We start from the raw sequence: 24,286 nt of genomic DNA on the forward strand, positions 1-24,286 counted from the left end.
GCCAACACCATAGGGTGATGCGTCACAGGATACCACCAGCTCTTTCTCGGGATCATAATGCACTAATACGTCTGATAATTGAAGCTGGTTTTTGGCTTTATCAAATGCTTCTTGTTGTTCCACGTCCCACTTCCAAACAACATCTTTCCTCAGTAAACTATGTAGTGGTTCCAGAATGGATGACAGGTTAGGTATAAACTTCCCACAGAAGTTAAGCATACCAAGGAACGACCTCAGTTCAGTGGGGTTTTTTGGTGCTGGGGCCTCTTGAATGGCCTTCACTTTTGCTTCAACAGGATGAAACCCCTCTGCATCAACTCGGTGCCCTAGGCACTCCAAAACTGGCTTCATTAACTGACGCTTTACTGCCTTGAGTCGTAGACCAGCTTCCGAGAGGCGTCTCAAAACTTTCTCGATGTTGTCTAAGTGCTCTTCAGTACTGGGGCCTGTAATAAGAATGTTATCGAACAGAACTCCCGTTGAATGGATTCCTTGATGCAAACCCTCCATAGTTCTCTGGAAAATATAAGGTGCTGAGGCTACCCCGTAAGGGAGACGGTTATACCTGTACAGGCCCTTCTGTGTGTTAATCGTTAAAAATTCCTTAGAGTTCTCATCCACAAGCATCTGTTCATAGGCATGTAGTAAATGTTTGACCTCCAACTAATTTCGTATACAGATTATCAAGCTTGGCGATAGGATATTAACAGTGAGCTTATAGTATCCACAGAATCTTAAAGAGCCATCACTCTTCATGACGGGGACAATCGGGGTGGCCCACTCGGAATACTTGACTGATTCAATGGTCCCTGCTCTTTAAGTCTTTCTAGGTCTTGTTCAATTTTCTCCCTCAGAGCATACGGTACTGTTCTGGCTTTATGGAAGATAGGGGTAGCCGTGGGATCAACATGGATTTTGGCCTTTGCCCCTTGTAGAGTTCCAGGCCCCTCCTCGAACAGCTGAGCATGTTTTTTGCAAAATCTCTTCCATTCGCTTATTGTGTGACGAAAGCTGCTTCATTATGGGCCAATTCAGCTTGATTTTCCCGAGCCAGTACCTACCTAGAAAGCAGGCCCCTTGCCGCCTACAACCAAAAGCGGCAGCGAGTATTCAACCCCTTCATAACACACATACACAGAACAAGACCCTTTAGTTTTGACCTCTTCCCCGGTATATGTGCGAAGGACAATTCCTGACTGTACAAATTAGGGTGCTTGACCTGCTGAAACAAGGGAGTTGTATAATTCCTCGCTAATCACAGACAACGAGGCCCCTGTGTCAACTTCCATTTCAAGGGGTTGCCCAGCAACACTTAGCTGTACTTTGTAGGGTAAAGGGCGTTGACTGCCAAAGTTAAACAAGGAATACGCACCCACACCCTGTTCCTCCCCTGGTGATTTCATGGCACCCTCAAGAAGATTGGTAGGCTCGGAGTTGTCTGATTTCTTGTCATTAACTGGCTGTGGTTGTTTCCCTTTCTTCTTAGTTGGGCACAATCGAGCTAAATAGGGCAAATTTACCACAACAATAGCATTTGGCATCCTTAAAATGACAGCTTTTGGGGTAGTGGTTGCCGCCACAACGAGAAGACTTAAGGTGATTCCTTAGTAAAAGAACCTAACATAGATTGTAGATGAAACTTGGTACACTGGTGTAACAAGTCAAGAAGATGATAAAAAAGTGATAAAAAGTGGGGGTCACCGTGCTCGTTTTGACGTCACAATGCTGACAAATACGGCTATTTAGGACCCTTTTACAAAAACCGCGGGCAGCCCAAAACTAGACAAAAAGGAGAGATTTTTTCGATGATGCATGTGGCATCGCACAGAATTTGACTTAAATGTACTGTTTAACCACTTACGTACCAGAAAAATGCCTTTTAATACCCTTGTTTTTACTTTACGCTCCAAAGTACAGTTAAATTTGTCACGCGCTACTAGACCCGTGATAGCTCAATCCGTACAATTTAGTACAACTGCCAAAAAACTGAACATAGATTTGTGCCAATTTTTTTCTCATCGAAAGGAAGCACTGTCCTTATAAAATCATGAACTAAAAAAATGGGGGTCACCGAAATCGTTTTTGCGGTAGAGCTGCAGAAAGAGCGCACCAAATGCATTTTCTCCTATTTTTGAGGGAGGACTGGGGCGAGTTTCAAATAGAATGTATGTGAAAGGGGGAAGAAAGTATTAAAAATCCGTTTTTACAGAATTTACATCGAGATATCACATTTAGGACACAATGTGATAAGGAAAGCGTTTAAATGAAAATCAAAGTGAGTAAGCACAAGTTAAACATCCACTATCGAGGTTCTCCGAGAGGAAGTCGAACTCAGCAACACGCGTACTGCTTACGTTATGCACATCCCCAACACACCTCTGCAAGAAACAACAGCAAGCAAAAATTCCAATAGCGTTTCTCTTCAGTCAACTTCATTTTAATAATGTTACTTCACATGCTCTTTTTTACGGCGGCCATCTTGTTATGCGCAGTAAGAGATGCGCAGTGCAAAACCAGGGAATCACCTTAACTTCACTTCCCTTATTAACTTTGACGTCTACTTTGTTGACAGAAGCTTCCCCTTCCTCACCGTCTGCCTTCTGTATCTCTGAAGCATCCTTATCTGTTGCTTCAATGACGAGAGCTAGATCAAGTGCCCGCTTCAATGTTAATTTGGGTTCAGCCAATAATCTGCGCTGTATTCTGATATCACAAACACCACGCGCCAGCCGATCACGAAGCAACTCATCTAACGTAATTCAGAATTCACAGCGTTCAGACAGGTGTCTTAACTCAGCTAAAAACATTGCAATGGTCTCACCTGGTTGTTGAGAGCGTGTGTTAAACTTGACTCGCTGAGCAAAAGCGGAGGGTTTTGGCATGAAATGGTCTTGGAGGAGTTTTGCTAAATCCTCAAAGTTTTTATCCTTTGGATCTTCTGGGGTAACCAAACTTAACAAAAGTTTATCGGTTTTCGCTCCCACACATACCAGAAAAATGGATCTCCTCTTGTCAGGATCTGTGATTTCATTCGCTTCGAAGAAATTGTTTACACGCTCGATGTAATGGTGCCAATCTTCAGTTTCGTTGTACTCGTCCAACTTCCCAGACGTGGGCATGATTTACGTAGACTTCCCTTCCTTTGTCTATCTTGCAGTGGGCGTCCGAACACGCTTCTTGTCGCCAAAAATGTAGTGTATCGAGCTACTAAACGGCTAAAATAGTTTCAAAGAACACAACGACGGAGTATGGTTTTTCCTTCCCAGTAAAGGACACGTTAGAGATTTTTGGAATGGAAATAGATAATAATCTGAATTTTTCTAAACATATATCAAATGTATGCAAAAAGATTAATAATCAATTTAATGTTATGTTGCGCTTTAGAAAACTCATACGCAAGGAAATCTTATTCAAACTTTACAAAGCGTATATTTTACCTCACTTTTATCATTGCTCCTTTGCCTGGCACTTTTGTGGAGCGCGCGATGCGGATAAGCATGAAGCTTTAAATAAAAGAGTACTTAGATTTATACTTGGAGATTACTCGTCTCCATACAACACTCTTCTCTCAAAAGTCAGCTCTACTTCTTTGTTTAACAAACGCATTCAAAATTTCCTCATTCTGTTATATAAGAGTTTGTTTTTCACTCATTTTCCTACTTATATGAAGAATATGTTTTCACTCCGGTCCTCTTCCTATGATCTTCGTGGCAACTACATTCTTTCACTAAGTAAACCTAAAACAACTACCTATGGTCTTAACTTCTTTTCTTACTTTTCAGCTAAGCAGTGGAATGCACTGCCGGACGTTTTTGGTACCAGTTTTTTTGCAGACTTTAAGACTAAAATACAAGATGTTAGCTTCATGTAGATTCTTTTTGCCTGACATACTTAAACTTAAAATTGTGAATTGTAAATGATATTTTCTTTATGTTATGTAACGAGTCAACAAGCACATGGTTCGGACGAACAGAACAACGTGACAAGGGTCATGTGACCCCTAACAAGGTCCCAGGACCGCACAAATGCCTTAATTCACTCCCATATCACCAAAAGAAAAAGGCAACGACCGTGGAGTTTGTCGATGAGACAGTAAAATCTCCTCAACCGCCTCATAGGGAAATCCACGACAGTCTTAGTTCTGGATTCCACGCCGTAGATTCCAGATTCCATATACTGGATTCCGTATTCATTGGAGCTTTCAATGGAGCTTGGCCATCGCTTTCGGATTCCAATCGCAAGTGAAATTCTGAATTCCCTTGAGCTGTATTCCGGATACCAGAGCTCAGGATTCAGAATTCCACAGCAAACATTTCCAGCATCCGAATTCGCTAACATGGGGCGAGGTCAAGAAGGTCACCGTTGGAACCGGCAAGCATCATTGGTTGTTTACCATTTGCAACTTGTTTCCTTAAAATCCGGTTGAAAAGGTATGGCGGACACTGTAGAGACCTCGAGTTAGTGTCCTCATTAGCGAGAGTCCTTAATAGCTGGACTTTATTTCAGTCAAACGTCTGTAGTTTATTTTTGCCTGAGATTCAACTGCTGTCTATATTATCGGGGTGTCCATTATAGCGGGTTGTCCGCAAGGCGAGAGTTAACTGACTTGACTGTATGGAACACGACTTTTTGGGTCGTTTCAGCGGAAAAATTTCCGAGAGCAATGGAACATCTGAATGGTAGTCCTGTTTTTCCGGACGGAATGTCTCAAACCGAAATTTGAGTTGCATTTCTTCTTGATACAAGTTTCAAACCCTCGCGGCCTTTTTTCCCGGTAATTGGAACTGAGAGAGAAAACATAGTGGGGAGAAGTTGTTAAATTAGCGATTGAATTCATCTAGTGTGGTTGTATTCTTATTTCTTGTGACGGATCAGTTTTATAAACCATTGATATTACAGCAAGGGAGAAATTTGATCTCTCTTAGGGCTTAAAGGAGTTATGTCACGAAGATATTGCTGTTTTAGGTCAATTCTTTACTAATGCTTTACCCAGACACAAAACGCTCCTGTCAAGTCACAAAGAAGAAACCAAACAAATTACCATAATAGTTTTTTGGCGATTCTTGCAGGCATGTCTTTGAAACTTGAAAACGTTGGCCCCATTTTTGGAAGTTTCAACCCAAGTCCATCCTTGCCATGTGTTGCAATAGATGCCTAATTATAGTCTTGAATAACAAAACTGGGCTATTATTTTTGGAATCCAAGACACGTTTTAGCTTTTTAATAAGATAGCAAGTTGCGTGACATAGACCCTTTAAAAGGTTAACAGCATCAAACAGTCAAAACCTTTAACTTATCATATCTTCATGATTATCTGATTTCAGCCGCCTCCCTTCGTGAGGAAGAAAAAGGAAAAACTAGATGTTGAAAAAGGAAAGTCTGATGAAAACAAGATGGATCAAGTTAGGTTTTTGGGGAAAACGCCCACCTCGGCCCCTCCCTTAAGCCAAAATTGGGCAGGTGGGTAGTTTCCCAGAAACGTACCCTTCGAGTAGAGGCTAGGCTTTCGCGTTGGTCCAAAATTAAACAAGTTGACAATTTGGAGATTTTGCAATTTGAGGAGTGCTCTAACATAAGAAACTCAGCAATGACTAGGTTGAGCAAACTGATCGTTCACATTTCTTTGTCTCTTGAAAGTGTAAGTCTCTTCAGTTTTTTGGCTAGGATGCACGATGATAATGAATTTCAGAGAGGCATCAGCTACTGTTATTTGCAATGATAAGAAACAAGGGCCCCAGTTTCCTTTACACGTGTTTTTCTTATATTGTAAGTACAATTCGAAATCTTTAAAACTCGTCAAAACGGTTTCGAGAAGGCTCTAGAAGCAAACAGAAGACACAACACAAACACAAGGTTTATTCATTTTTATTTCAAATATTTTTAGTACGTTTTTTTGTTTCTTCCCAGAAATTCTCTTATAAATCAGTGCTAGCATAATTATTGGCATATACGAGCACTGCTATAAGCATATTATACTACTTTTGCAGGGGGGATCCAGGAATTTTTATTGGGGGGGGGAGGGGGCAATCTTTGGTTCAGAAAGGACTGTTGAATTTTGTTGTGGCAAATTACTTTCCCCACAAGTTGTGGTTGCACATTATAATTTCGATGATGTTTCAGTTAAAAAAACCAGCCAGTTTAAAAGTGATATACGATCCTTTCGATGGGTCAGGTCTAATAGCTAGGGGGGGTCCTCCGGATCCCCCGGACCCTCCCCTACGATCCGCCACTGTTTTGCGAGCACAATCTATAAAAGCCTAGCTCAAACTTGATCTAGTTCAGAAAAGATTGAACTCTTTCTTTCAATTTATGAAGTTCCTCTTCTGTCAGAATTTCTGTCCATTAGTATTTCTTGAAGGGATTTGGATCTTCTTCCATTAAACATTAACTTTCTGTGACCACAAGAGACTGGGATAGGCTGAAAGGGAAAGAGCAAATACGAATCTGTTTAGTACATAACTAGACCTTAAGATTCGAAAATTGTTCTCCATAAGTTAGAAGAAGGACGAAGTATAGGGTCCTTTCCATAATGACAGGCTGACCGGTTAAAGAGCAGTGGAAAAACCAAGCGAAAATGTAACGCCATTGTTAAAGAAAATAACTAACTGAAAAGAAAACAAAGAAAAACAGAAAACTTTTAGGAATGACAGTCCGTTTTTTGTTGTCGTGTTCGCTTCTCTAATCACTAATCACATACATGACGTGAGCGAGAGTCACGGCGAGAGTTCACCTGCCGTGGGGAATGAAGGCATTTCCGACCCTTTTCCTAGAACGATGTCAAAATCAGCAAAGGCTCCTGACAAAGGAAACACAGCGAAAACGCGAGGAAACCACTAGACGTGACTTCTAGTGCCCAATTTGCCGTTTTGCCACTTGGTCGCGTGGTTTTTAGATCTGCAAGTCGCGGTCGTAATTATCACCACATTGTCTTTAGAACGCCCAAACGTTTCACATTATCAACCAAAAAAAATAAAACATCTGGGAGTGTTTATAATTTGGAATGCAACATTAAATGAAGTACAATATATAAGGAAATAAGCAAAGAGTAGCCTTGGGAAGCGTCACGGCCTCCTGCTAAAACCGGGCTCTTCATTTTTAAAAGATGTGGAAAAATATGTAGTACAAATAAAGTAATTCACGAAAGGAAGAAAAAGTTTTCGTTTGTAGTACATGTAAACGGCCAATATTTCGTATAGTCAAAGGGCAAGCAAACAGAACAATCACAATTTGCTACGGAAACAGACACTTAGCAGTACAAACATTGCCATCAGGGTCGCTAACAACGCGCATGTCACAAACCCTGAGAGTCACCTAGAAGAACCAAGTAAAGAGATAGACGCAAAGCTGTTTGTTGCGATTTAATACAGCTATCGACAATTTTAAAACAGTTTTAAAATGAATAAAGGGTGATATCATAGCATAAAACTTCACCTGTTCACTATAATTGCGAGACAAAAGAGTGAATATAAATTCCCCTGTACCGCCCCCTCAAAAATTAATCATTCATCGGGACTTTTCCCTCCGCCTAGGTTCATTTTCTTTGTTTGCTTTACTGTGGATGAATATTTTTGTATTATACTCGTATACTTCCCATGCATGTCCAGTTAATATAGTTCCGTAGCCTTTTCTCTTCGTAGAAAATGTCATGAGTTTAAGGCAGCACAAGCATTTTAAGCATTTCCACTTTGACAAAATATTACGTTTGGGGAAGGTGTAAGCTTGCTTGAGCAAAGACTCCAGACGGTTCAATAGTCAGTCGTCCGGTAAGTTTCAAAGTCTTTGTCTTAAGTTTATCGCCTCTTTATATGAGAAGGTTTTAAAAGCTCTGATTTGTTGTACTTTCATGAGGTGTGCCGATTTCAAGAACGGCTCCAAAATTTGCGTTTTGCGACCGTGATATGAAAGTTACAATATGAAAAGGCGAAATTTACTTGTAAGAGTTACGATCGACGCTCCAATAGGGTAATGTACCTGGCGGAAAGCCGTCTCGTGACGATCGGGCAGGTGTCTATTTATATACCTTTATATGAACGAACCAGGCTTTATTAGCCCTACTCGGAGTCATGTGGAACTGTTATCGATATCACAAGGGATATGCCTAATTCTGGACAAAGGAAAATTCACGGTCGACTGAACATTCAAATTGAAATGACGAAACTTTTAGTTTATTTTACTATCAATACTATAAACATACACACTAAACATAGCGGTAAGTCTTTGGCGAACCAAGGAGGCGGTAAGTGGAATGGATGCATGAATAGTTGGTATTCCGTTGCTTCTATTTATGGTGTAGTCATATCAACGAACAAAGCAAGCTTAACCCGAGGTAAGCAGAGTCATGTCGGACGTGTCGTGTCTTTGGAGTTACGAAACGACTTATATTCTTCTTGGCGACATTGTAGCTGTTCTTTCTAAGTGGTTCTAAACAGAGCACGCTTAAAGGTGTTGTTCTTCTTACTTCATGTCAGGAAAACGAACTAAACTCCGAAGGGATACTTGGGCATCAAATTTCATTTCCTTCTTCTTTATGTGTTATTAATATTAACATACTTGTAAAAAGCCAGGGCCGTACACAAAGGAGCTTCATGTAATTTTGGGGAGGTGAAAAAAGTTAAAGAATTTAACATTAGATGATTTCTCTCATGTTATAAGAATGGTCTAAAGGATTCTAATTTAACTGATTTGAAGGGCCAGTTTTATATTTCTCGTGAAATTAGACACAATAATAAAACAACTCTTTGAATCAATTATCCTGCAAAGTGATTAGACTCGATAATTCTGTCGTGATTACGTCATGCAGGATGTAGGATCAGTAGGTTGGTACAGCCTTCCGTCAAATGTCGTGCTTGATTGCGCCCATTGTGTTCGTAAAGTGTCTTAAGCCCTTTTCAAACGGACGCAACATTGTTAGTGGTTACATTTTGCCGGCGTCCTTTTGCACACCCTGTTGCATGTTGTTGCGTGTTGCTGGGAGTTGTTGTTCAAAGTTTGACACCAGTCAAACTTTTAAACCAGCATCTCCCAAAATTTCTTTTGTGCTGTGATCGCCGAAGCGTAGCCCAACAATGTTGGATCCGTAATATAATGCATATGGCAGCGCTTCCAACGTTGTTGAGGCCACGCACGCGCATTAAACATGGCCTCCTTGGAGTTTACAAAGTCTTTATGGTCTGTATCCTTTCCACGCCGATGCACTGCAGGTCCCAACAATGCTGGGAGTTGTTGCATCCGTTTGCACACTACTGCCAATACGAACGCAACAATTCACAACATTGTTGGCTTAATAACGTTGGGATTGTTGCGTTCTTTTGCACGTAGCTTAAGCTTTCTCAATACGAATCTGTGCCCGAACAAACGATACCTATTTAAGTCCCGTAATTGAGTATAAAAGTCATAAGATACTCGCGTTTAAGAATCAAAATGTTAGGCCTCCAAAATTTAACTACATAGAGCTGTAAGGATCGCAATGTCTCTTCTAGGTAAATTTACATTCGCAATTAGGAGGACTGTAGATAATTTGATATCTTAGGCATCTTAATGTATCCTAGTTAAGTACATTATGTAATTTGGTGTGCAGTAAGTTAGATGTCTCAAATTAGTTTACAACTGTGTAAAGTAACTATCATTATCATAATATTACCATTATCATTATCATTATCATTAAATTTTACAAGAATATTAATTTTTTTAACACAGGAGCTGTGGCAAAGAGTTCAATTAAAGCTACAGGTGAAAGGAATGTCACATATCCTGTAAAGAAAACAATGGAACACAATGGCTTTGAGGAGGACACTTTAAGAGGTGTTTATAAACTGAATGAAAGGAGTTTAGTATAAGTTGTTGACGTTGTAACATAGGTTTCAGTATTAATCGCTATTTGTAGAAGAAGTAGGAAATTTTTAAGTTCGTTTAGTCTTGATCTTTGGAAGCCTGTGTAGCTAGCAGTTTGTTTGTAGAGTTTATAGCCTGTTCCCGGCGTTCAGATAGTGGAGTGCAGCGCGAAGTAAAAGACCGGGAGAAAAAATAAGGAGGGAAGGGGGAAGGAGAGAGGAGGGAACCTCTCACCCCCTACCCCACCCCCTCGCCGTTTTTCCTACTCGCATCTCTTCGCGCCTTCCCCTCGATTTGAATGCCTGGAACAGGATAGTTTCAGAGCGCGCACTTTTCCCCCATTCCCTTCGCGGTTGCTCCGGTCGTTCAGGGGCGCGCTCCCCGCTGAAAACAGCCAGCCACGCAGACTAGATTGACCACCATATTAAACCTTGCCTCATAAAACGTCTTTAGCCGGAAAGAATGAACACGTTTGTCAGAAAGTGCGAGTAAAGAAGGTACGAGAAACAGTTAAAGAACGTTCCTCGTCCGTGCTTCCTATCTCAAACAGTCCACAGTCCTGTTTTAAACCAAGTAGTTGCATTAACCCCGCTAATATGAACCTTGGTCGCTTAAACGGGGTAGTGTCATACTAAGCCTTAACTAAAATAGGGGATGGCAGGTTTAATTTAATGCTGACTATCCACCACCTGCTTGAAGTCTTATATCACTCGAACTGTTGATTGCTCAGAACAAAAATAGTTCTTGGTTGTCTGATTGCTTGACGTAACGTTGCGGAGAAGGTCGTCGACTGCCGACTTCAAAATGTGGTTGTTGTGAAAATGGGGTGATCGTACTGTCCCGATCTTAATAGCGGAGCCTGTATTACTACAGAAATTGGAAAACTATCGAAGTAAGAAAATTTGGTTATGACGTCAGCGTACGCCCGCCTGTACGAACGCTGTACACACTGTAGGAAAGGGGCAGGGATGACTCTGCAAGTAAGGGGATCGACGAGGGAGTCCACTACATGCATCTTCCGTTTGTCTGGGCGAAAATTTAACCAGATCGTTTTCTCAATCATTTATCAATTAAAGGGGTTAGTTTGTAAAGAAACTGTGGTGTTGCGTCGGTAGGTAAGTAAAACTTGCACAAAGACTTATCAGTAATTAAAGCAAATCGGCAACGTAGAAAGATTGATAAACTGACGTTCAGAATGCTAGCCCTTTGTTAGAGCGAATTGGTCTGACTAATTTACAGCTGTAGTCTAGTTAATGCACGGGACAAGTGAACGTCTCACAACAGTTGTGTTGGGAGGTAAACTCTGATGCAAGGCATGTGCTCACACTTCCTCAGGAACATTGTTTTCGTTGTAGAAAAAGCAGAAGTACTCAAGAATGCAGGCAATGAGGCGTACTCAAAGAAAGATTTTGCCAAAGCCATTTTCTTTTACACGGAAGGAATCAGAATTCAATGCACGGATAAAGAACTTGTTTCCAAGCTGTACAACAACAGATCGACGGTATACTTCTACTTAGGTAATATACTGAATGAGAGATCAGAAACTAACTTTCTATTTAATGAGGTGCGTGGCATTTAAGGATATCTCTATAGACCTCCTTTAAAATTCAGTTTCGAGAGTGCACGCTCATTTCTTGTAAAAGTAAGACTCGAAAACCGAAGGAAACCTTTGGCTGTCTCTGTCTTTTTAACCAATGTTCAAGCTCTGCAAAGTCAAGTGCTGAAGATGGCGCTAATGATGTTTTAATGGTGATTCTTATGCCTTTCAAAAATATAGTTTCTCATTGTTCTGGAACGAAAAAAAGAAAGAGGGAGAAAGTTTACATAGTACTGAGTAATTCGTAAATGAGAGGTTTTCAAAAAAGGCCGACCTAAATTAAGTGCCGAATAATTTGATACGGCTCTTCGATGAGTTAATACCGTAAACGGTGAGTCAGAGTATAACAGTTGTGTCCATTTTTTATAAGACGGGGGCTGTAAACCAAATTTAATTTTAATGTACGTGCTGCCTATCAGCTAAGTGTCACGGGGTAAATGTTTTCGTCTTAATGAGAGTCAATTTTTTGCGTAAGGGTGTCCGGAATTATATTTTGATATATATTCTTCTTAAGGATGATTATCATATGGATATCTTTTTCAGAAAATTATTATGATTGTCTGAATGACGTAAAAGCTACAACAGCACTACGACCGTTTTATCTCAAGGCGATTATCAGAGGTAAAAATGAAACTGACTTAAAAATCTCAAGCTTTATTTCTCTTCTATGACAAATGACAAATGAGTCAACTTTGTTTCATTAGGAGCGAGGGCCTGTTTAAAGTTGAAGCAATTTGAAGAAGCCATGATCTGGTGTGAAAAGGGACTGGCCGTATCCTTTCTTAGATCAATACACGCTGCCTCATCGCACAACTATTATTTTCTTTACTTTTGACATTTCACAATCAACTTTGTTTTTTAGCTTTCAGTAAATTAGAAGTTGAATCAATAAAGGTGATTAAAAATGATGATCTCTCAGTGACGAGTATTAACGGTTTACATTAAAGAGTAGCTGCCCTTACAGAAAAAGATTCCATTTTTTAAACTACATCTGTTACTGTGCTTCCTACTGTCATAATTACTACTACTAATCCAAAAACTACGCAAGTCCTAGGTTAATAATGAATTTAGATTATTTTCTACACCTTTACCCCTGTAAGATTGACAAGGACAACCAGGAACTGTTGGAGATAAAGAGTTGTTCTATCAAGGAACATGAAAATCTGTCAAAACAGGAAGGCGACGAAGAAGCAAAAGAAGAGGACGATTCAGGAAACAACCCAAAATCTCATGATTGCACATGCAAGTCAACTGCAAACAAAAAGCGATTGAAAACACCTGGCCCCGGTTGTTCAAACCTTGGATAGCGCTATCCACCGGATAAATCACTATCCAACAGATAGCGTAATTGATTTCCGTAATACTCATCCACTTGATAGTGGTTTATCCGGTGGATAGCGCTATCCAACGTTTGAACAACCGGGGCCAGGGTCTTTACTAACTTGAAGTGGGTCTGTACACTATATTTCGTATGTCAGGCAACATTTGTAGTTTTATTCTCGATCTGGCCTTGAATAGTTCACTTATTGGCAGAACTCAAAACTCTTTTTGTATTTATATTTCAGTAACTGCAGAAACGCATAAGACTGCTGGCAATAATGCATTTCTTAAAGATGATTTTGTCACAGCTATAAACTTGTACACAGAGGGAATTGAAGTAAAATGCAAGGATGAGGATCTGAAGGCAAAATTGTACAACAACAGGGCTTCAGCCCACTATCACTTGGGTGAAGTATCATTCATATTAACTCAAAGTGTCCTTGAACATTGCATTTAATTTATGTGCCTTAGTAGGTTCAATTCATGCATACATCTTCCCGTTCCGTCAATTCATTTTTCGCTGCATTCGCAATGAATCTTATAAAATACTCACAATCTTGCTTGGTCACTAAACTTTCGCTATATAGCATAAAGTGTGTTGTCGTATCGGATTTGAAAACACCTCAAACTTACGCAAGGTTTACATATAAAGTGGACGCTGCCCATTCAGTCAAATTGAATCTAATTTTCGTGCGGATTATTCCTTGTAATGTGCGTATGATAAAACTCTTTTTCAGGTAATTATCCAGATTGTCTAAGTGATGTAAAAGCTGCAACAGCACTACAGCCTTCTTATCTCAAGGCGATTATCAGAGGTGAAAATAAATCTCAGTTGAAAACGCGATTTTTTCCTAAAACAATGATTTTAAAAGAGTCGACTTTTTTTTTCACTAGGAGCGAACACTTATTTTAAGTTGAAGCAGTTTCAAGAAGCCATCATCTGGTGTGATAAAGGACTAACCGTATCCTTTCTTAGAATAATGCACGCAGCCCCTCGCACGACTATTATTTTCTTTACTTTGAATATGTCACGATCAACTCTTTTTTTACCTTTCAGTAAATAAGCAGTTTGAATCGATAAAGTCGATTAAAATAAGTGACCTGCGAGCAGCCATTGCATGATATGTACAGAAAGGGAGTCAACTATTTGAAAATATAATATAACCACTATTATCGCCAACAACCACATAAGTCCTAGTTTAAGAAAGCACATTATTTTCTGCGCCTTCACTCTAGTAAGATTTACAAGGACAACCAGGAACTGTTGCAGATAAAGACTTGTTCTATAAAGGAACACGAAAATCTGTCAAAACAGGGAGGGAACGAAGAAGCAAAAGAAGAGGACGATTCAGGAAACAACCCAAAATCTCTTGATTGCACATGTAAGTAAACTGCAAACAAAAAGCGGGCTTGTTGACCAGGGCCTTTACTTGAAGTGGGTCTACACTACATTTCGTATGTCAGGCAACATTTTGCAGTTTTATTCTCGGTCTGGCCTTGACTAGTTTACTTACTGGCAGAACTCAAGACTCTTTTTGCATTTTTATTTCAGTAACTGCAGAGACTCACAAAAATTCTGGCAATAATGCATTTCGTAAAGACGATTTTGTCACAGCTATAAACTTGTACACGGAGGGAATTGAAGTGAAATGCAAGGATGAGGATCTGAATGCCAAATTGTACAACAACAGGGCTTCAGCCCACTATCACTTGGGTAAAGTATCATTCATATTAACTTAAAGCATCAACATTGTATTAAATTTATGTGCCGTAATAGGTTCGATTCATGCATGCATCTTCCCGTTCCGCCAATGCATACGTCGCTGCATTCGCAAGGAATCTTATAAAATACTCACAATCTTACTTTCGTTGGTCACTAAACTTTCGGTAGATAGCATAAAGTGTGTTGTAGTATCGGATTTGAAAAAACCTCGAGCTTACGCAAGGTTTACATATAAAGTAGACGCTGCCCACTCAGTCAAGATTTGATCTAATTTTCGTGCGGATTATTCCTTGTAATGTGCGTATGATAAAACTCTTTTTCAGGAAATTACCAGGATTGTCTAAGTGACGTAAAAGCTGCAACAGCACTACAGCCGTCCTATCTCAAGGCGATTATCAGAGGTGAAAATGAATCTCAGTTGAAAACGCGATTTTTTCCTAAAACAATGATTTTAAAACAGTCGACTTTTTTTTTTCACTAGGAGCAAACACCTGTTTAAAGTTGAAGCAGTTTCAAGAAGCCATCATCTGGTGTGATAAAGGACTAACCGTATCCTTTCTTAGAATAATGCTCGCAGCCCCTCGCACGACTATTATTTTCTTTACTTTTAATATGTCACTATCAACTCTTTTTTTCTTTTTTTTTTCTTTTTTTTTTTTTTTAATAATAACATTTATTTGGTTACAACACTTCTAATAACAATACTTACATTTACATGGAGAAAAAATAAAAACAACGTACAAGAGATAAAGGAAAAATACAATGTTACAGCATTTGCAACCAATTAAGCCTGAAAAAATTTTACAAAATTGACTACTGTTTGCAAAATTGCAAAATAAAACACGATACAACAAAAACATAAGGAGTCTGTCCTACCAACTAAAAGGTGATTTGCATTTGCATTTGTTTCTGCATCACTTTTAACTTTTGGAACTTTTGGAATTATTTAATAACAGCAAGTTCATTTGTCCGAGGGGCAAAGTTTAAGAGGGCTTCATTTGTTTTTTAAGGAGGACATATTGTTATTATTAGAGGCAATCTCTTTTTCAATTTCCATGGAGTTCATAACGGTTTGTAACTCTTTTTTTACCTTTCAGTAAATAAGCAGTTTGAATCGATAAAGTCGATTAAAATAAGTGACCTGCGAGCAGCCATTGCATGATATGTACAGAAAGGGAGTCAACTATTTGAAAATATAATATAACCACTACTATTGCCAACAACTACATAAGTCCTAGTTTAAGAAAGCACATTATTTTCTGCACCTTTACTCTAGTAAGATTTACAAGGACAACCAGGATCTGTTGCAGATAAAGCTGACTTGTTCTATCAAAGAACGCGAAAAGGTGTCAAAACAGGGAGGCGACAAAGAAGCAACAGATGAGGGCGATTCGGGAACTAACCCAAAATCTCTTGATTGTACGTATAAGTAAACTCGCAACAAAAAACGTACCTGTAACGACGGTCTATACTTCAAGATGATCTACAATTTGTCAGGCATCAAATGTTATGTTTTGTTCTCTTCTCTGGATTTGACTCATGCAGATACTGGCAGAACTCAAAATTAAACTCATGCCGTTTGTATTTTCATTTCAGCAATTGCAGAGACTCACAAAAATGCTGGCAATGATGCATTTCTTAAAGATGATTTTGTCAAAGCTATAAACTTGTACACAGAGGGAATTGAAGTGAAATGCAAGGATGATGATCTGAATGCCAAATTGTACAACAACAGGGCTTCAGCCCACTATCACTTAGGTAAAGTATCATTCGTATTAACTTTATGTATTGTCAACATTACATCAAAAATTCCGTATCCAACATGACATCGTCTATTCTGCATCCCGGCCCTTTTACGTAAAGACACTTCTGGAATCTCAATTCAACTGTCAGTATTGATGTTGTCAGGGTGAAGTCAAATGTGGATAAACTCATTACCCTATAATAAGTGGCGCTAGGGTGAGGCCTCAGTAGAGAATCTTGACCTTGTCCCAAAGCGGATAGTGCCTGGTCTCATCTGCGTGTTCATTAATGCCTCAAGTCAGAGTCTCTGAAAACCGTATTCCCGTTTAATGCGCCTTAATACGTTAAATTCATGCATACATCTTCCCGTTCCGCCAATGTATACTTCGCTGCACCCGCAAGAAACCGTATAAAATACTTACTCTCGCTTCCTTGGGTTACTTAAGCACCCTTAGATCGCACAAAGTGGTGTCGTGTCGAATATGAAAACAGCCCGGGCGTACGCATCGTTTAAATAAAAAATAGGCATTACCCCTCAATTACTTAAAAGACCCCTGGATAAAGCATAAATTTTAAGCGCTGATTTTTTTTCAATTCAATTCAATTCTTTCTAATCTACTTGAGGATTATTCTCTCTCTCTCTCTCTGTAAAATCACCTCTCTCGTGCATTCAACAGGCTCGAAATTCACCATCACATCTCTACCATTGCGCATGAGCACATATCAACTTTCTTGCCCTAGCAGTATGCAGGTTATTTGTCACTTGAACCTTGTTCAGTAGTGGCCTTACCTCCAACTTGTCTCTTGTAGCTTAGTGGTAGAGCATCCGGACTAGCAGCCTGAAAGTCATAGCTTCAAACTCCTATTGAGCGCCTGTATGTGTCACTGATTGAAATCATCTTTCAAAAAAAACTCTTTTTCAGAGAATTACCATGATTGTCTGAGTGATGTAAAAGCTGCCACAGCACTACAGCCGTCTTATTTCAAGGCGATTATCAGAGGTGAAAATGAATCTCAGAAGAAAACCTGATTTTTTTCCTCCATTTAATCATTTCAAATGAGTCGACTTTTTTCACTAGGGGCAAAGACCTGTTTAAAGTTGAAGCAGCTTGAGGAAACCATCAACTGGTGTGAAAAAGGACTAGCCGTATCCTTTCTTTACCCTGTTCACCGACCCTTTTTTTTCTCTATTGAGATGTTCATGTGCGCGAACGAAAATAAGAACTGCAAGGGATTTATTAAGCCGCAACGCACTGGATAAATACTCAAACAAACAAAAAACGTGTGTGTACAGCTACGGCTTTTCGTAGAAGAGTAAATACAAATTCCTGACCACACAAAATATTACCTCCTTTACTTTTACAAGGTCAATGTCTATTTTTTTGTCAACTATTCAAAAATGTAGCTGTTACTACTTTTGCTACTGTCATAACTACTGCTATTACAAACAACTACATAAGTTTTAGGTTAAGAAAGCACATTATTTTCTACACCTTTACTCTTGTAAGATTGACAAGGACAACCAGGATCTGTTGGAGATAAATAGTTGTTCTGTCATAGAACGCAAAAAGATTTTAACTCAGGAAGGCGATAAAGCAGCAAAAGAGGAGGGCGATTCACGAACAAACCAAAAATCTCTTGATTGTACATGTAAGTAAACTCCAAACAAAAAGCGTAGTTATAACCAGAACCTTTACTTCAAATGGATCTACAGTTTGTCAGGCATCGAATGTTAAGTTTTCTTCTCTGGCTTGACTCATTCAGATACTGGCAGAACTCAAAACTCTGTTTGCATTTTTTTTTTTTTCAGCAATAGCAGAAACTCACAAAAATGCCGGCAATGATGCATTTCGTAAAGATGATTTTGTCAAGGCTATCAACTTGTACTCAGAGGGAATTAAAGTAAAATGCAACGATGCCGATCTGAATGCCAAATTGTACGACAACAGGGCATCAGCCCACTATCACTTGGGTAAAGTATCATTCATATTAACTTTACGCATTGTCGACATTGTACTTTATTTCGTACCCAACATTCCATTGTCTATTCTGCATCCCGGCCCTTTTACGTGAAGACATTTCTGGAATCTCAATACAACTGTTTCTATTGACCCCATTGATGTTATCACAGATGAAATCCTATATGGATGACCGTTTTATAGCCTAAGAAAGTAACAGTGGGGGAAGGGCGATGGGGTCTCGATAGAGAATCTTAACCTTGTCTCAAAGCGGATAGTGCCTGGCCTCATCTGCGTTTTCATTAATAGCTCAAGTCTGGAGTCTGAAAACCGTATGTCCGTTTTATGTGGTGTAATTGACCACTCCAGAAAATACCATAACATGCCATAATACGCTTTATTAGTCACTCCAAAATTTTGCATAAGCATTGTCTTTAGTTTCTCTTGGGAGTTAAAATGGCCCTAAGAGAAACTGAAAACAATGCTTCTGCAAAATTTTGGAGTGACCAACAAAGAGTATGATGGTATGTTATGGTATTTTCTGAAGTGGTCAATAGGTTCAATTTATGAATACATCTTCCCGTTCCGCCAATGACTTCGCTGCGCTCGCAAGGAATCTTTTTTTTTTGTTTGTTTTTTTTTTGTTATTGCCACAACAAGTATTGACATACATTGTAGTATATACATATAGTAAAATAAAATCACACAAAAAGACATACAAGATATTTGATGTCAGGTCAAGGGATTCTACATTTTACAAAGCATTTGTCGTGAATGCTAACGCAGAAACTTCACGATTTCACGGTTTCAAGGGTTTATTCCAAATAGGAAAAGTTCACTGCCAAAGCTACACACGAAATCTAAACCCAACTGACTAAAAAATTAAGATACATGCTTAAAAACAAAGTATTGAAATTGATCCCTTAATGGTATACATTCCGATCACTACCACGATAATTAAGTGTCCATCTTAATTGTCACGCAATGTTATAATCTCACACACACTCCCCCTGTTCATTTCCGAAAGAAATGAACAAGGAAAGGTGACTAAATCATGTCCGGTTAATAATCTATGAGTAATAAACGTCATAATAAGTTCCTAAGATAGCTCCTCGTCGTCTGCTTGGTCCTGGATTCTGACCTTGGCTGCAACTGCGGCATCCCTCGTCGGCCTGAACACTGGTGCTTTAGGATCCAGGTTTCTGATAGGCGCGCCTGCAGTCATGTCACATGACAGCTCAAGAGGGTACAAATGTTGAATAGGCCTCTCAAGGTAGGACTTTCCAGCTCGCAACTTCGCACCCCTGACGACACCGTCTCTGCCAGTGATCAGCTCAGCGACGATTCCTAGCTTCCAGTGCCCGCGGTTCTTCTCTTCACCCTTGATTATAACGACGTCTCCCCTTGATAGAGATAGTTGCCTTTGCTTGTTGTGTTGAGGTTGTGTCTTTCACGAAGGCTTCTTCGGTACTCAGTAGACCACCTCCTCCATACCACATCCTTGCACTTTGCTAGATACCTCGCTCGCTTTGGAAGATCAGGGTTCTCTTGATTGTGGTCTTCAGGAAGTAGGTTAGGACGACAAAACTGCAGCATGTTTTGGGTTAGCACAGGCAGCCGTACATCTTCTTCCACGTAGCTGAGAGGTCGGTTATTCAGTGCTACTTCCACGTCCAGCAAGACATCTTGCAGTTCGCTCCAGGTAAGAGTTCCATTTCCAACGCTTTTGTTGAAGGCTTGCTTGACAAGGCCAATCATTCTCTCGAACTGCCCACCCCACCATGGTGCTTTGGTGAGGTTGAACTGCCACTTGATGTTCAGCTGGGCAAGGAAATCGTGCAGTCGTTCATCTTGTATCACATTTCGCAGCCACTTTGCTGCACCCACAAACGTTCGATCGTTATCCGAGTAAATCTTCTCTGGGCGGCCTTTCCTTGCGATGAATCGCTTCAAGGTACTGATAAACTCTTCTGTCTCCATGATTTTCGTCAGTTCGAGGTACAAGGCACGGCTCAGGCTGCAAACTTACAGGACTATGTAGGCTTTTCCCTCTCTGTTTCTGCTAACACGGTACTTTACTGGACCTGCATAGTCAACCCCGACTACCTGAGAGGGCGTAGTTTCCACAGTACGATCCTGAGGCAGGTTTCCTGGAGGGAGGTTGGAGTATGCAACAGCATGAAACCTCTTGCATGCGTAGCAGCGCTTAATTAGGCGTTTGACGAGCTGGCGAAATCTGGGGGCCCAATGTGTCTCTCGCACTTTGGCCATGGTTAAGCTCACTCCCCCATGTAGAGTGGCTTCACGGGCGTGCTGCACGAGCTTCTCAGTGTACATCTCACTGTCAGGTAGGTAGACTGGGTAATCACCTTGGATCCCTCTGCGACATTTCAAAGCACCATCATGATTCATCTGCAGGTTAAGTTTCAGCTTATCGTCTTCGAACTGTTCCAATCCGGCACACTTCTTTTGGGTTTTCTTCTCCCAGAGAAGCTTCTGGTAGTTTATCTCCTCTGTGGTGAGAGCGCCTGTCTTCCTCTTGTGCTCGGAGTTCCTTGTGTTGTTGATGAACCTTTGGACCCACGCTCCTACTCTCAAACAGTGCCAAAGGCAACTCATCAAACACATCCGATTCTGTTCCATCCACAGCTAAGGCGAACACCTGCTTGGTTGCTTTCGCTTCTGCCTCAGACTCTGGGGTTGCAGTTGTTACAATATCTGGGGCCAGCTAGCTGGATCCTTCAGCCGATTTGGTCCTCTCTCTTTGTTAACTGGCCCGCCTCGACTCCCCAGATCTGCAGGATTCTCTTGTGTCGGTACGTGTCTCCAAATGACGGACTCCTTTTCTTTTATCTTGCGGACACGGTTTCCATCAAATTGCTTGTATTCGCTGGCGCCTCTAATCCAATGAAGGGCAACAGTGCTGTCAAGCCAAACATTTAGTGACTTTACTGGGTACCCGGTCAGAGCATCGTGGACGTTGGTCAGCAAATTGACTGCCATGTGGCCTGCAACCAATTCCAGGCGGGGAATGGTGACTCCCTGCTTAGCGAGGCGTGCTTTGGCAGCTTCCAATCCTTGGTTCCCCCCTGACGTTTGTTCGACTACTGCATAGACAGCTGCGGCGACCCCTTGAGCGCTAGCGTCTCCAAAGGCGTGAAGTGCAATTGCTTGAATAGGTTGGCTGGAACTAGGGCTCTAGGTACTTCAGTTTTAACAGGTAGTTTCATTTCCCACTTCTGCCTTCGCTTCAAAAGTTCTTGGGGCAGCTCTGCATCCCAGGCCATCTTCTTTTGACAGGCATCACGGTACAGCATTTTTCCTTCTAAAGTCAAAGGCGAGACTAGGCCGAGGGGGCCATACGCCTTTGCGATTTTGCCCAGCACTCCTCTCTTTGTAGCGGCTACAATTTCTTGGGGGAAGGTAACTGCAATTATGTCAGAGTCTTTGTTCCACCTCAATCCAAGGAGTCCACACTCCCCCGGCTTCACTCCTAGCTGTTCCTTTGCGTAGGTGACCACTCCTTCATTGTCGTGTGCGCCGAAGGCTTCTAACTCTCGGACGTTAGAGTTCCATTTATGAAGATTAAACGAGGCTTTTCCGAAGATCTCTGTGGAGGTAGCTTTAATTTTCCACGCCTTTTCAACAGTTTGGTCTCCCATCAGAAAGTCATCCACATACAGACCCCGCTCAATCTCTGGTACAGCATCAGGGTAATCAGGTCGACAAATGTTTAGGTGATGCTGAATGACTCCTCCGAGGAGAAAAGGTGATGGACCCAGACCAAACAGAGCTGGTGTGAATCGCAGGGTACGTACTTGCTCGGGATACTCTCTGGTGATCCAGTGAAAACGCAGCGCGTCTCGGTCTTCTACGCGGATACGTACTTGTAGGAACGCCTTTTGTATGTCTCCTGCAATAGCCACTTCATTGAAACGTCCGCGCACTAGCACTTTCCATAACTGATTTTGCAGCGGGGGTCCCTATTCCAGACAGTCATTTAAGGAGGGAGCTGCATCATAGGCTCTGGCGGAGGCGTCATAGACAATTCGCATTTTCGTCGTCTCTGAACTCTCTCTGATAACAGCTTTGTGAGGAATGTAGAATTCCTTCACTTGGGCGGGCTCTTCGGCTTCTTCAACAACGCCTTCTTCTAGTTGCTGCTGTATTATGGCATCATAATCTTCCAATTTGCCGTTCCGTTTTAGGCGCTGTCTTATTATTAGGCAAGGGGGGATGACCACCTTTCCAAGGGAGCGCAGTTTCGTACCATCCCTCTGGACTGCATTTAAGCTGTTCAAGGAACTCCTGGTGCACAACGTCCTGATCTCCGATAGGCGTGTCTTGCAATTCCAATACGTCCATACGGCACAGTTCTTCGTAGTCTCCAATTGAGGTCTGTGTCAAGAACATGTTTTGAGAGCAACTTCAGCACCTGATGACATTATCGTCCACCCGAACCTGGTCTGCTCAGCAATAGGCTCGCCCTCGGCTCATGCTCGCTGATAACCGGCCATCTTGATCTTCGTGTACTCATTTGCCCCCAGTATCACAGGGATGGGAAGGAGTTCCTTTGTGTCGGTTTCTTCCATTCGGACACCTTTAAGATGTGGATATCGCCCCAGCATCTCAGGATAGTTAGGATTCTCTAGGATTAGCAGCTCGCGCTGTTCGATTTTCGTCACACAGACTGGTAGCACGCACTTCTCTAGTGTATCGCATATCTTCACATCGTAGGTCTCGACGCGCTTCGTGACCAATCCTATGATTGTTTTAATACCACGTGTCAGGGTGCGAGAAGGCTTTACTTTCAGGAGATTCACCAAGAAGGCTGATATGTACGATCCAATGGCCCCAGTGTCAAGTAACGCACGGCATTTCACTCCATTGACCTTGATTATAACTACTGGGTGGCAGACTTTCTCCCTGTGTGCGGCGGTCATTGCAGATCCTTCGTTTGCAGGTTGGGTAGGCTGATGGCAGATAGATGTGTGATGCCTCTGCTTACAGCGAGCGCAGTTTCCTCGGCTTCGACAGCGAGCTGCTCGATGAGGCCAGTGCAATTAAAACAAAGCCTTTTCTCTTGTAGAAACTTCTTCCTATCGGGGGCGCTTGAGATAACTGTACAATCACTAGGCTTGTGTGAAGTGTTATTGCAGAAAACACACCCCCGTGGTGCATTCGGGTCTTGGTCTTCTACGTAAAAACTTCTGTCACGGGATTTCGCGATTTCACGCGGGTGAATCTCCTTCCACCCGCGAAGGGCGTTGATAAGCTGACTGAAATCCCACGTTTTCCAGTCCGGTTTCCCTTGAACTAGTTCCGCTTTGATTCCCGGCAGCTTGTTCAGGACTCCTCGAACCAATGCCTTGCAATCCGACGTTTTTCCTAGGGTTTCAAGCGACTGAACATTGTACAGGAGTGTCTCGAAGAAATCGTGAATCTTCGCGGGATGTGTTCCGGAAATAACAGGGAGTCCTTGGATGTTTTCCACATAGGCACTAATAATCTCGTTTGTCTGGCAGCAATTTGTTTGAAGAATATTTTTTGCACGCTCGTAGCCTTCTGATGTAAAAGGTAGGCCATCGATCCCCTTTCTCACTCGAGGCTCCACTAACTCCGTAAGATAGGCGAATTTCGTGACCGCAGGCAGACCCGTCTTGTCAATCTCCGCCTCAAATTTATTCCAAAATGCCAGCCAGTTCTCAAGGGCTCTATTGTACTTTGTGATGACAAGCTTCGGAAGTTTGACATTCTGTTTACTCGGAGAGGCAACCTTTTCCTTTTCGAACTCTGCCTTCTGCTCCAGTTGCTGTCTTTCGAACTTTAATTGTTCTTCACGCTGGCGGGCCAACAGGGTCTCCTTTGTTTCTCTTTCTTCATTCTCCGCATCAACCACCATTCGTTTCACACGTTCTTCGAGTAAGGTGATCTCCGTATCTGCGGCGTCGATTTTCAATTCGAATTCTTTCCCCCATTCTTTAACTTTGTCTAAGGCCTCCCCACCTTCAAGCTTGGCTTGGTCGATCTCTCTCTTTATTTCTTCCGCGCCGATAACTATGCTCTGTAAAGCTTCTTTATGTCGACGAATTTTCCCGGTGATCCCGGTACTAA

The 24,286-nt window shown here is 41.4% G+C and overlaps 3 protein-coding genes, 1 long non-coding RNA gene and 1 pseudogene across 4 annotated transcripts in view; 3 read left to right on the forward strand and 2 right to left on the reverse strand.

Moving 5' to 3' along the window:
* Positions 1-1,205: 1,205 nt before the first annotated feature.
* Positions 1,206-3,119, reverse strand: LOC140926144 (uncharacterized). Its single transcript, XM_073375934.1, has 3 exons — positions 2,822-3,119; positions 2,591-2,749; positions 1,206-1,603 (listed from the first exon to the last, which is right to left on the reverse strand). Exons 1-3 carry the CDS (start codon positions 3,117-3,119, stop codon positions 1,206-1,208), a joined length of 855 nt encoding a protein of 284 aa, XP_073232035.1.
* A 9,703-nt stretch (positions 3,120-12,822) lies between these two features.
* On the forward strand, positions 12,823-15,633 carry LOC140926145 (stress-induced-phosphoprotein 1-like). Its single transcript, XM_073375935.1, has 7 exons — positions 12,823-13,155; positions 13,486-13,563; positions 13,643-13,710; positions 14,064-14,130; positions 14,301-14,462; positions 14,795-14,872; positions 15,569-15,633. The coding sequence occupies exons 1-7, from the start codon at positions 12,900-12,902 to the stop codon at positions 15,631-15,633; spliced, it is 774 nt and encodes a 257-aa protein (XP_073232036.1). The 5' UTR covers positions 12,823-12,899.
* Positions 15,634-15,751: 118 nt separating this feature from the next.
* LOC140928531 (uncharacterized) lies at positions 15,752-17,361 on the forward strand. The gene is made up of 4 exons (XR_012164653.1): positions 15,752-15,890; positions 16,068-16,229; positions 17,138-17,215; positions 17,294-17,361. It is a non-coding gene; the product is annotated as an uncharacterized lncRNA (long non-coding RNA).
* Positions 17,362-17,744: 383 nt separating this feature from the next.
* The window catches only part of LOC140928529 (uncharacterized), a 34,906-nt gene continuing 28,364 nt past the window's right edge, over positions 17,745-24,286 (forward strand). The window contains exons 1-2 of the mRNA XM_073378283.1: positions 17,745-17,864; positions 18,025-18,186. The gene's annotated coding sequence lies outside the window, so the exon portion shown is untranslated. The remainder of the gene's footprint in view (positions 17,865-18,024; positions 18,187-24,286) is intronic.
* Positions 19,115-23,420, reverse strand: LOC140928528 (uncharacterized; annotated as a pseudogene).

Source organism: Porites lutea, chromosome 2 (genome assembly GCF_958299795.1).
Source record: "Porites lutea chromosome 2, jaPorLute2.1, whole genome shotgun sequence".
Taxonomy (NCBI): domain Eukaryota; kingdom Metazoa; phylum Cnidaria; class Anthozoa; order Scleractinia; family Poritidae; genus Porites; species Porites lutea.